The 12,262-nt window shown below is 43.1% G+C and overlaps 1 protein-coding gene across 5 annotated transcripts in view; it reads right to left on the reverse strand.

The window, feature by feature from the left end:
- RAB27B (RAB27B, member RAS oncogene family) overlaps positions 1-11,729 on the reverse strand; it is a 19,864-nt gene extending 8,135 nt beyond the window's left edge. For 2 of the 5 annotated variants that reach the window (XR_004841813.1, XM_035892956.1), the window contains exons 1-5: positions 11,562-11,729; positions 8,917-9,002; positions 8,100-8,203; positions 6,633-6,756; positions 5,061-5,266 (exon numbers count right to left, since the gene is read on the reverse strand). Coding sequence is in view for 2 of the 5 variants with exons in the window: in XM_035892956.1 (XP_035748849.1) it covers positions 5,077-5,266; positions 6,633-6,756; positions 8,100-8,203; positions 8,917-9,002; positions 11,562-11,714 (657 nt within the window). In the remaining 3 variants the exon portion in view is untranslated. Of the gene's footprint in view, positions 1-38; positions 5,267-6,632; positions 6,757-8,099; positions 8,204-8,916; positions 9,003-11,561 lie in introns of those variants that run through there. The other 3 variants (XR_004841814.1, XR_004841815.1, XM_009637401.2) reach the window with 3 other exon arrangements.
- Between the last annotated feature and the right edge of the window lie 533 nt (positions 11,730-12,262).

Here is a 12,262-nt window from a genome sequence, read left to right on the forward strand (position 1 = left end):
CCGCTCTCCCCCCACCCCCGGAGGGGCTGGCCGAGGCACCGCAGCAGCAGCATGTAAACACAGGCAGTGTAAATTCACTGCTGGAGTGAGCTCTACAGCTGAGAAGTACACTTTTCAGTGTATGCATCCAAAAAAAAAGAAAATCCCATTTGACAACAGCACATTTCCTTTCTTGCATTCCTAAAAAAGGCCTTGGCACTACTACTCCAAGGCGAGGGGCTGGGGAAGGCGAGGGCAAGGTCAGCAAAGGATGCACGAACGCCAGAGTAAGAGCAGCAACATCAGCTTAGAGACATTCCCTGCTGCCTCTAAGTTTCCTCACTCCTCCCGGGTCTGAATTCACTAAATGGGGCAGTTTACAAGCGGAGCAGCAACACCAGACCTCAGCACCACGCTTTGGCACCGCAAATCTTTAGCGAGGGGTAAGGGACACATTTGTTCCCCCAAGACACACTGAGCGGGAGGCGGCAGGCGAACGGAGGGAGCTGCAGCCAGGGGATCCTGTAGCGCCTACGGCCGTAGCTCAGCACCCCAGCACTACTCGAGAATAGTGCATTAACATTTTTTTGATGCCACAGTTTTACATTCACGCTTAAAACTTGGGAGAACAAAAATACCTGTAGATCAGGAAGAACGGACTACGGTGAGCTCTAAGGACAAGACTAGAGGTGTAACGCCGTTACGCTGTGGACGTGAGCTAACTGGGACACGCCAGGAGGATGAAGGGAACAGATTCAACAAGAAGTTGGGTACCTTGAAGTGTCTTGGCAAAGATCGCAGCCCGAGACGGCTGCTGGAGACGAGGATGGCAGAACTATGCAGAGAGAAAAGGAAACCAAAATTATTCTCAGTGTAAGGTCCTGCAAGTCACGCCTCTGAAGGACGGGTATTACCATCAGCTTTGTCAGTGCACAGCACTGTTTGGTTCAGAAATTACCACACACGCTGCGCCATAAAGTCTTCAGCAAGAGCACTTCCCTGGAGGGATACTGGAGAACTGAAATAAGGTATTTCTAACATGACACAAAAAGAGACCTTGAGAAACCAGTGCCCGGACCGAAATTCAAGACAAAACCCCCCAGGGTTACAGTACCAGCACTGACATTTAATTTTTAATATCATCACCCTGGATAAAGTATCATAGGACCTTCCCTCCCTCTCCAGGCCTGATGGGGGATATCTAGCAAGGCTTGCAAACAAGTTGGATTTGTGCTCAAAAGCAAATGCCTTATTTGCAATTCAAATATGTAGAATCAAATTTTGCAACAACAGAATCTGCATTCAAGTTCTAGTGGGATGGGATGAGGCTATATCCCACCAGAGATGTTAAGTGAAAACAAATTCACTTCCCAGGCTGGTGTCCTGGAAGAATTTATAGGCCTGAACACGTCAAAGTGAAACACTTCAAGCAACCGGCGTGCAAAAAGGATGGAAAGGGTAGGATACGTGGCTCCAGGGAGGGGTACATTCAGGAGCTCACAGTGCAGTCAGAGCTGGAACTAGGGAAATGCTGTGCCAAGACGCTGCGCCTCCCTGGCGTCGCAGCAGCCCGTAGGCAGGACGGCACTCCCTGCCGTGGGGGTGGCTCGGCCGCGCCACACCGCCCCACCAGCTCTTTTCCAGCAGGTCACAAGCAGGGGCTCACACTGTGCCCAGCTCACCACGCTGCAGCTGGAAAAATTACCTAAGGGGATCCACTACAGTCTGCATTGCAATTACCATTATTTCCTGGATATTACATAGAACTTGTGAACCTTAAGGCTGCTATCGCTTTCGGTTCCTACCACAGCAGCAAGGAGTGGCCCTGAGTCACCCGTGCAGGGCTGCAGTTGCTCGGCGGGGGGTTCGCAAGAGCGGTGACGCTGCAGGAAGACAGACGGACGTCACCAAGTGGACATATAAGAATGTGAATCTGCTGGTGGGCGTGTGAAACCTAAGAGGAATAGTTATGAAGGAAAAAAAAACAGAGCAAGAGTCAAATGATGATGGAGAGGGGACAGAAGGCGTTTTTTAGTAAGAGTTCGTTATCTAGTTTTTTGCGAAGAGAGTTAACCTGATGAGCAACAAAGCTGTTGGCAGCCACGTAGAATCACTTACCATGTTCCTCTTTTTTGAATTTAATAACCAAGAGCTACTATACCACCTACCAGGCAAGGAAACACGTTTAAACTTCTCTTCCTTTCCTCCAAACAAAGTTTTGATGGCAAAATCCTATTGGGTTAATAGTTGCACATGTATTTACAGATTCCTTTTTGGGTTTTTTAAAACAATAATAATCAGTTTCTTGTATTAGTAGGCATATAAATACAAACCAAGCAATGGAATTTTACTACGGCCATTTCCCTTTCGTTCCTAAGCAGACCCCTTGAGCAACACTGGGCTGCGAGGGCTGGCCGTGCGCTCGCCCCATCCGCACGGGAGAGTTTCAGAGAGCGTGTCCTTACGGAGCAGAGTGCCCCGGTAACGGACTGCCAGCTCGGACAGTTCACAGTCCCTGAAGCTCAGTGGCAAGATTAGGAGATGCCTTCCTTTAGACCACACTGTTCTGGGTATCACTGCTGTGTTTTTTTCTTTTTTTTAAAAATTATTATTCTTCTAAGAGTGCTAGTTTTGGCAGGCGGAGAGGTTAATAAAAGCAACTGAGCATCATTAAGATGCTTTGAAACTGCGCCAGGTTTGGGATTTCACACACCTTTGCCTGAATCATCTGTCTGCAACTGAAGTCCCTTTCAGTTTTTAACAGCTTTTAGAGAAGCTGTACTGCAGCTGCGCTGGGAAACACGCTTTGCTTGACTGTCGCTCGTTTACCATTCTTAGCAACTTCTTTCACTCCTGTTCAAAGGACAAAAATCTGATGCCACAAAATGAGAGATTTCTTTGGAAGCGAGACGGGGAGCTCCTCAGACCATCATTTTCAGGAACTCAAGACGTACTACAATTTAATTATGTTTTATGCTACATATTAAAAAGCAATGCAGCTTCACCCTGAACCTCCAGCCTACGTATCTCAGGTAACCAAGGAATCGACCTCCTATCAGCCTGCTTGCTACCAGCCGACGTACATCTCCTGCCTGGGAAATCACCCGTTGACTACCACAACAGCTTTTCCACCTCTTGAGCTGTTAGGACTGTCTATAGCCTATAAAAGGACCTGCATTATACCCATTTGTATAGTATACAGTATATATAGCCTTTAGGTATAGTCTATCACTTACACAATCTTTACAGCCTGAGAGTTAGGTTTCTGGCATGGTAATGGCAGCTATTTGGTTCTTCACCCAGTGGGCCTGCTCCTATGGATGTACCATCTGCCCTGTTAACGTGCCAAATCACCAAGTAAACATCGTTTGAGGAACTGGGCCGAAAAACCTGTTATTTTTTCAGCAGTGAATCTGGTAAATTCTCCATTTCTGGGAAGCACTGAAACACTTTATGAGCTTGCTATTCACAAAGTTTGCAATTTTGAATCAATCAAAGCTGAAAACATTTAAATGAACGGAAGTCCGCAACCCTGCCAACCCAACCAATTAAACCTGACTTGTAAAGAGATCCGTTTTCACCCCCCAACGCGCCCTCCCGACTGATTTGAAAGTAGCTTAAAGTGCAATAAACACAAATAGACCTTTAACTACCACCTGTATAAAAACAGAACAGTTATTCTACAAAAAGGACAGGGTAGGCTAATAAATATGCTGTAACTAGTATTTAGAAAATGATCTATACTTACAAATATAGTATTTTTTCTTTATTTTTTCCTGTATTCGTCTTTGTTTGTGACAAGCAACTTGCTATTTCACTAGAACTTGCTTTCACCCGGAGCAGAAATCTTTTGCATCGCACCCTTCCGCCGCAGCACACCAACAGAGCAGCCTCCACCCTCCGCGCCGAGATCCCTGCGCACTTCCGCGGCACGCGTCTGTCTAGTTGGTTATATATTCTGGACTCCCAGCGTTCCAACATGACATTTTTTCCACTCTGCCCTCCAGCAGAGCATTTAAGAGGACGAAAAAGCTGTCCTCTGTTGAAAAGCTATGCGTGTGGAGGACCCGGCAAAGCTGCAGTGATAACTCAGAGGCTCTCTGAGCACAGCAGCGTTCACAGTTCCCTTCTGGGCGGTGCAAACAGCCACAAGCTCTCTCCTATGTCCTACCTGCGATACGCAGTTACCCAGAGAAAAAGAAGAAAAAGGATAGTTTCCTTAAGTTTAGAAGGGGAGGATATTTTTTTTGCTAACGGTAAGAAGCTGTTTCATAAAATATAGTTTATCTCAGTTCCCATACGTTACACTCTCTCCTTTATAAACTGTCCCTGCAGCGTCAGAATCCCTCTCCATACTTTTTTTCCCATAACACTCCAATCCCTGCTTGGATTATTGGCAACACAAGCAATGCTGCACAATTCCCTGATAATTTTTTTTTTTTTTTTTAAATTAAATGCCCTACTTCCTGCCCCCAAACCCAAAACACACACACATACAACCCACCCCCCCAACCACCGTCTCGGTGGCTCAGTCAGGATGGATTCACAGCATTGCTTACTCTGTTCAAGTGATAAAAGTTTTTCTTAATAGGCCACATAAAAGCTTTTGTATCACTGCCTTAGAAAACACACGCTCCCTGATGCAGATTAAGAATTGTAAAGAAACGGGATTCTGTGGAAAAATGGCACAGACCTAGAAAACCACCCACCTCCATTTTAATTTCAATATCCAGTGTATGCAGACAACAGGTTCTTTCCCTCCTTTTTTAAAAAAATAAAGCTACTTTCCTCTATTCAGTATCCCGATCGCAGGAAAAAGAAAGGTGAAGGCTGGGGGAAAAGGAGTGGGGAAGAAGAGGTGGGACAGTTTTCCATGAAGGTGGCACCGTATCAGGAAGAATCATTTCAGCCCAAGAGCCCCACTGAAACACAGCTTTTAGTATTAAACCAGTTCTTTGGAGAAACACGCACAATCCCAATAAAACAATGCAACTTTGCTTCTGTGCATGGCTCAAGAGAGCCGGTTTGAATTTGGTGGTAGGTCAGCCATATTCTGATGAAACACTCTCGTTCGTTCTCACAGTTTAGAGGTGACGTTTAGCAGGCACACTTCTTCTCCTCTGGTTTTGCTGAATCCAGCTTCCCCGAGCTTCCTCCGTTGGCTGTGTCGGAGACCTGTGTCTTGTCCACGCACTGCTCCATACGCTTCATTATCAAGTCCAGAAGCGTGTCCACAGCCTTCTCCACGTTCTGTCCGGTAGCAGCACTTGTTTCGAAGTACGGTATGCTGCGGTGGAAAGGGAAAGGTTTGCTGGAGAGACTTTTAAAGACAACCAAGACTCAGCTCTTTGTAACACTCTCAGTGCAGCTGTCGACGGTGGGTTTAGTGGCCATGGAATGAACGGGACAGAATTCTGCTTTGTCGGGACTCTATTTCCTTGCTGGGCAGAACCCAAACTCCTGTCCCTAGCACGTGGTGGCATGATGACACGAGCACAAAATGGCCACATGAATTTACAAAACTGTATCCTGGCATTTTGACTTCAAATAGTGATAACATCAGCACAAACCTTGGCTGAAAAAGTCTTTTGGGTAACCAGAAACCTAGGTCTGCATTACAGAACACTTCAGGGACCACAGAGCATACCAGAAGTCTTCTTTTTTTTAGGCAGATAGTTACAACTACTGCTATTTAGCAGTCCCTGTTAGTACTATCCCCCTTCCCTCCCTGTCTACTCATAAGCACAACTTAATTTAGCTGTTTCCATTCTGAAATCCCCTTTGAATCCTGAATATTGCCTTCCAAATCACCTTTTTCAGAAGAAAAGGTTATCAATTGCACCACCACTTCCATCATAGGAAATCTGGCATGAGCTACCTTCTCCTCAGTGTCGCTGTCCTCCTTAGCTAGCTGCAGACAACTCTTTAATATTCTCTGATTATTTTAAAGTCTAATTTGCTTACTACTCAGGCCATCTGCTGCTGCTGGCCCAATTCTCTCTGAACATCCCTCATTGTACAGTAAGGGCAACTAAGGAAAAAAAAAAAAAAAAAGCACTTTCTTTTTGCCCCACAGCACTATTTACTGACTAGAGTAACTATCAGCCAATTCATCTAGTTACAGGACACTCTGAAGGTGTTTTTAGTGCAAAGAAATGTAGAAGGCTCACTAAAATAAGAAAAAGGCCATGAACAGCTTTATTATCCATCAGGGGAAACCAAATAAATTCACCGCACACCTAGAACCTGACCAAAATCCACAGGTGTCTCCACTTCCAAACTAACTAGAAAAGCAAATTATAACTACTGTTATTTAGTTTATGACTAAGGCTGAGTGAGCCTTTGGTATACTCTGTCCTGAGCTCCCAGGACAAGCCAACATCCCAAGAATGTCGTTTTCTAGTAAGAATGTTTCATTTCAGCCTGATTTCTTATGTTGTAATACTACTAGAGCAGTGTGCTTCATTCTATTTCCTATTCAAGCAGGTCGATCCAAAGGTGTCACAAGTCAGACATCACTACAGGCGTATGCGATACTGCAATGCCTACAAACCTTAAGGTTTCTAAGTATAGTTGCATGTATCTCTAGCCAGTCATCAGCTACACTTACAACAGTTAGAGACTAAATTTAGCTTCTTTCATATTTTGCTTACCCATATTTGTCTGCCAGATCTTTTGCTTGCCTTTCGTTTACCTCCCTTTGGTCTGATAAATCAGCTTTATTACCAATTAAGACTATATCTGGGTTCTCACAATATGCATTGGCTTGCAGCTGACCTAGAAGCAAAAATAAACGGGCGTTAAAAGAACATGGGAAGCACCTCAGAGACCAAGACTGTTGACAAAATAATTAAAAATACCTTTCTTGCTCCCCAAACACATTTCCTTGTTGTACATTTACTTGCTAAGGGGAATTCTTCAAAATGGTAAGTAGAAATGGTACTAGAAAACTATTTCCAGTATTTATTTTACCAACATGCAACAAGACTTAGCTGCAACAAGGTGCACTAAACACAGTGCCTTAGCAGAGGAGAACCTCCACCAGCCAGAAATTTAATTCTACAAGACTCGTAAGGACATCGTGGCAGTACAAACAACATCCCACATCATCTGCAAGTGCAGCTCTTCAGAAGTATAGGACAAAATCCTGTTTTTCTCTTGGATACACTCAATGGTTTAAATGCAGTTTTATCCATTTGAAGATCCAGGTGCGAGTCCTGTCCACAGCGTCACACCTCTTAAGTAATTGTACAAAGCCATTTACTTATACTTGCCTCAGTCTTGAGGGGACTGACTTGAAAAGGTGCAGGATACACAGAAGAAATTAGAGACTCAGCTTGGTGAGCAGTGGAAGACTGTGATGACAGGGACTGTTTAGTGGGAGGAAGGAATCTCTGAAGAAGATGGAGCTGTTTTCACAAAGCTGTCTGGATTCTCACGTTATCCCCACTTAGCTTGTTGGCTGGAAAACTACCAGCTGGAAATGTACTGGCCTCTGTCCTTCCAGTGCTCTAAATAGCCTCAATTAAAAACAAACTTTAAGAATTTAACCTTTGTTTCGCTTTTAGTCTAGCTGTTGTCTGAAGGAAAACCAACAACAGCAAACACTATGCACTTTCAAACCAAATCCTCAAAGGCCAAGCCTAATTTTTATTTAAGCCTCAAAGCAGACAGGAAGGAATCACATTCTGCTTTACAAATAGAAAACACACCATAAAGAAAACAGCAATATCCAAAGTATGCTTTCCAAGCTCCTGTATATCAACTAAAATATGGGGTATGGCCAAGGAAACGTCGAACGCCATGAATTTTCAAGAGGCAACAGATTTATTCAAATTGTACCCAAGCCAAACAAGATTATCAAGAATATGCCCAAAGCAGTCTATCGTGCAAAAAAAAAAAAAAAAAAAAAAAGAAGAGCGTGTTTCTTTCCAATTTCCTGAAGCTCTCACCCCAAGTTACAGGCTGCAAGTACCCCACTTATGGCTGCACTAGACATAACTACTTCCAGTGAGCATTTTCCAGCTCACAGACAATGACAGGCGCGAAGCCTAGAAGCCTAAAATACACAAGAAAGCTTCAAGTCAACCGATAAATGCAAGCTTTACAGTTCTACTTACTCATCCAATTTCTGACATTTAAGAAGCTCTGTTGACTGGTGAGATCAAACATTAGTAAAAAGCCCATAGCATCTCTGAAAAAAGCTGTGGTGAGACTTCGAAACCTGAAGGTGGAAGAAAAAAGACAATATAGCTCTATTAATCCAAAGTGATCTCTAAGGTAAGCACTTTTCTGGCAAGCCTGAACCGACTAAAGGAAAAAAGAGATCAAGTAAAGCTTTTCTGAACTGCTTGTGCAAAAATTCTGTTTAAAAAAATATCTTGAAATCGGAAGAAGTCTGCAAGATTTAGTGGACATACATTCCCTTGGAAGTAAAACCAAAATAAAATAATCCTTGACTTTCATTTTAGCTATGATGCATCACACCAGTCAACATTTATTAATCGGTGTGTTAGTAATTTATCCAAGGAAGCTTATATGTGAGAATATAAACATTGCCAGTGACTAATCTGTTAGTTCAAATTCTGCCTGATTTAACCAAGAGCGAGACAGAGACAGAAGGGCTGGTTAAAAGGAAAAGAAAAAAAAAAAAAACACCAGATACTGAAGCATTTAGTGTATCACAGACCAGGGTGACAGAAATGGATTCACCTGCTGAGATTACACACCCTTAATCAATGGATGTGCACAACTCAGTATAGTCAATATTAAGGAAAACAAAGGAAGAGTAGGTGGCTGTAAAACCTTCTTTCCGGAAGGTATTTTTCTTGTCCTAAAATACGAGGATTTCTGGTATTTTTTACCTGAACGGCCTAATGGTTTTCCCAGAAATGTGAAAAAGTCAGAACTGCTTTCCAATGAGCTGAACGCTGTTACCTTTCCTGGCCGGCTGTGTCCCAAAGCTGGAGATGTACCTTGAAGGCTTTTCCTGGAGATCCATTTGGTCCTCTGCTGTTGTACACCTAAGGAGAGAGTCACATCCGTTCAGCCGTACAGCTCACGCTGAAATCCATCGCGCGGGTCACGGATCATTATACATTGTGGAAGCAATAAGTACGGAGTAAAAGTTCAGTCCTTCAGTAAAAGCTGACTCTTACTTCTAAAAGCCACTTCAGAGGGCTGCTTATAATAGTATTTAAAAACCCAGGAGCCACATGAAATATCTATGAAAGCTGCACTTTAAAGATAATTTGGTCATATTTAGTACTTCAAATTAGATCCCAATTCTTTAAAACTTGGCATAGCACAGTGCTGAGCAAGCTGTCTGTGCTCTGTTTCATTGCTGTTCTTACAAAATTTACAGCTGGCTGACAGGATTAACCACTATTATAAAAAGCTGGTTTTTCTTCATTAACTTCTGTTGGACATTAATGACTTCCTTACTAACTGCAACTGCAAATGCACAGTGCTTAAAGAAATCACTGTGACCTTTTGCTGGGGCTCAGTTCTTTATTAAACAGAAACAGGGTGTAAATTAGCTGGTGCAGTAAAAGACAGAGGGATAAAGTAAGTATGAGCCATTTTTGTTATCTGAGGCAGTTTAGCAGACTCTCAGCAAGTTTAAAAGCAGGCAAATACTTCCCTTGCATTTAGATCAAGAGAATGTGGACTTTATGGGCAGGTCTGCATCCAGTGGCTGCACTGACCTTACCCGGGGAAGCAGAACACTTCCTCACCTGCCCTCCCTGGGCTGTAAAATACAACATTCAGTTCTCCTGCACAAGCAAGTTAATATCAACTGGGGGTTGGACTAGATGATCTGTGGAGGTCTGTTCCAGCCTAGACTGTTTGTGGTTCTGTGGACTGATTTAAACTGTTGTGATTTCAACAGGTAGCTTCTGATTGCCACGTCCCTTTCTCTCCTTTGTGGCAGGTGCCTGATCTGAAAACCAGGAAAAGAGTCAAAGGATCAACTGCACCACCTTGGTGAATTAAACTGGTTTGCTGGAGCATGTTCCTGTAAATATTTGGCATGATAAACACTGCATCTCACAGGGTCATTTTTTTCTAATATGACTTTTTACACAACGGAAAGACGTATTTAACCTTTTGGATCTCTTTCTTAGAGGACAATTTATTAGATAGACCTTCAAGACATTTAAAAGCTGGTAATTGCATGTAAAACGTAGTTTTTCCCACAGTTATAAACCATCTTACCCCAAAATACACAGTAATGGAAAATTACGGAAGATATCTGTCTGCAACCTTTAGCAGAAAAGTTCAACCTTCTGGAGAGAATCCAGCACCCGTGTTCAAAACACGGTAATGAGCGTCTGACCAGCCAGGGGAAGAGTATTCCGGCAATTTGCATGCTCAGACATTTCCTTACAATAAAATTGTGGTTTTAATATTTTCCTCTTATTATATCAGCGCAATCCCACAGTGCAGAGACGGAGCCAGGCTCCGCTCCGACCTGAGCATCATGTTTAACTGGCCTGCACTTGCGTAGCGCTGATTATGAGAAATTTAAGACAGAATCCAGATCCAGGGTTCTTTTATTCAGGGGACCCCTTAACTCCCATCTTCCAGGCAGAGCCTGCACGCCCCTGTCACCATGGCAAACCTGATCTCGGCACAGCAGCCACAAAAGCTGGCAGTCATGAAAAAGTTGCCAGGGAAGATGAAGGCGAACAGGGGAGCAATGCCCGTCTTTTCATGGCATTCCAGTGAAATAACTGGAGCTTAAAACCTTTCGTTAAAAAGAATCAAATTTAAAGAGGTCTCCATCTTTCAACTGGGCAAGTATGTACATTTATTTATATTAAGGAGATGACTAAAATAATTGCCCACGGCCTAATATCTTGTATTTATTATGGTTTTACTGTTCAAGCAAGCTAGAGGGATTCCTGTTAGAAAGCCAAATTTGTCCCCTATCTTTAGCCTGTATCAGCTGTCAGGATCTATAAGCAGATATATTAGTCGCATTAAATTAAAACAAAGCAAGTGCGCTCTCATGTCCACAAAAAGCACCTGAACAACTCTCATCTTCTACTTAGCATCAGGAAACAGAAGCACGGCAGAGCAGGCTCGCACGCCTTGCGTTAAAAAGCAGGTCGATCCTAACCTAGGAGGACTCCTGATCACAGGCTCGGCACGCTCGGCCTCCAGCCTTGCTGCTGGCAGCGACTTCTTGCGCCTTCGCTAGTTTACCGTGTGATCTGGAAGTAAGCTGCAACTTCTGTGCTTCTGTAAGTGTCCATCTTTTCTCCTTAAATTATGAGTTTGGGGGCCAGAGTTATTTCTAGTCATAAACACACCTCATTTGCTAGCACTATGGAAACCTGCTCTTGGAAAGATCCTTTTATACCAATGTGTGATAAATGCACTTTACAATCCAACACCAGGCTAATGGCATTTTTCCCCTTTATCCAGGTCCTAATTACGACTTGCTTAAGCCAAAAACTAGACCAGGAAAAGCATTATCAACACGTGCTATACCCCACAGTAAAACTTGTTCTCAGCAGAAATTAATAAGGAAAAAAAAAAAAAGAAGGTGATATCATTCGTATGAGACAACTTACCACTCGTTTTTCCCGAAAATCTATCCCTACTGTCGTGATGAATTTTGGATTAAATTTGTTATCGGTGTATCTGTACAGGAACGTTGTTTTTCCAACCCCCGAGTCTCCAAGGGCCAGCAGTTTGATCAGATAATCATAGTCTCCATCAGTCATAGTGCTAATTTTTAGGAACCTACGTAAAGAGGAGAAAAAAAAAAATGGAGTTGGAGTTAACGACCCCCCCTTCTGTTTGTTTTTGCCTCATTTCTATTTTTGTTCATTGAAATGCTACTGGGGGTTGGAAGATATGTTTGTGTATTTTGAAAAACACTAATGCAAAGCTGCAGTGAAACTTGCCATTTCGGTGCAGGTGCCAGGAGATAAAGCAACTTACACTTTCCATTTTCTAAATAAATAACATTGAAGCTTAGAACGATACAAGTTTGGGACAAAAAGATTATTTTTGTTCTGAGGAGAACAATAAGGCCTATAGCAAACATAGGTATGAAACCTAGGGCTAAATCCTTTTGCTCAAAGTATTTTATTCAGAGTTTGAAGAAAAAGGGTTGTGCAGAAACAGGCATGAAAAGGAAACGCAGACGTGGCAAGGACTGTTCTCGGGGCTCAAGCTCCTACCAGTATTACATGACATTATCTGAGCGATGTATTTTTATCTTGAAAGAAATCTTTTTCCCCCTAAGAGAACTAATTAAAAAAGCCGA

This window comes from Egretta garzetta, unplaced genomic scaffold (genome assembly GCF_000687185.1).
Source record: "Egretta garzetta isolate BGI_Z169 unplaced genomic scaffold, ASM68718v1 scaffold384, whole genome shotgun sequence".
Taxonomy (NCBI): Eukaryota; Metazoa; Chordata; class Aves; order Pelecaniformes; family Ardeidae; genus Egretta; species Egretta garzetta.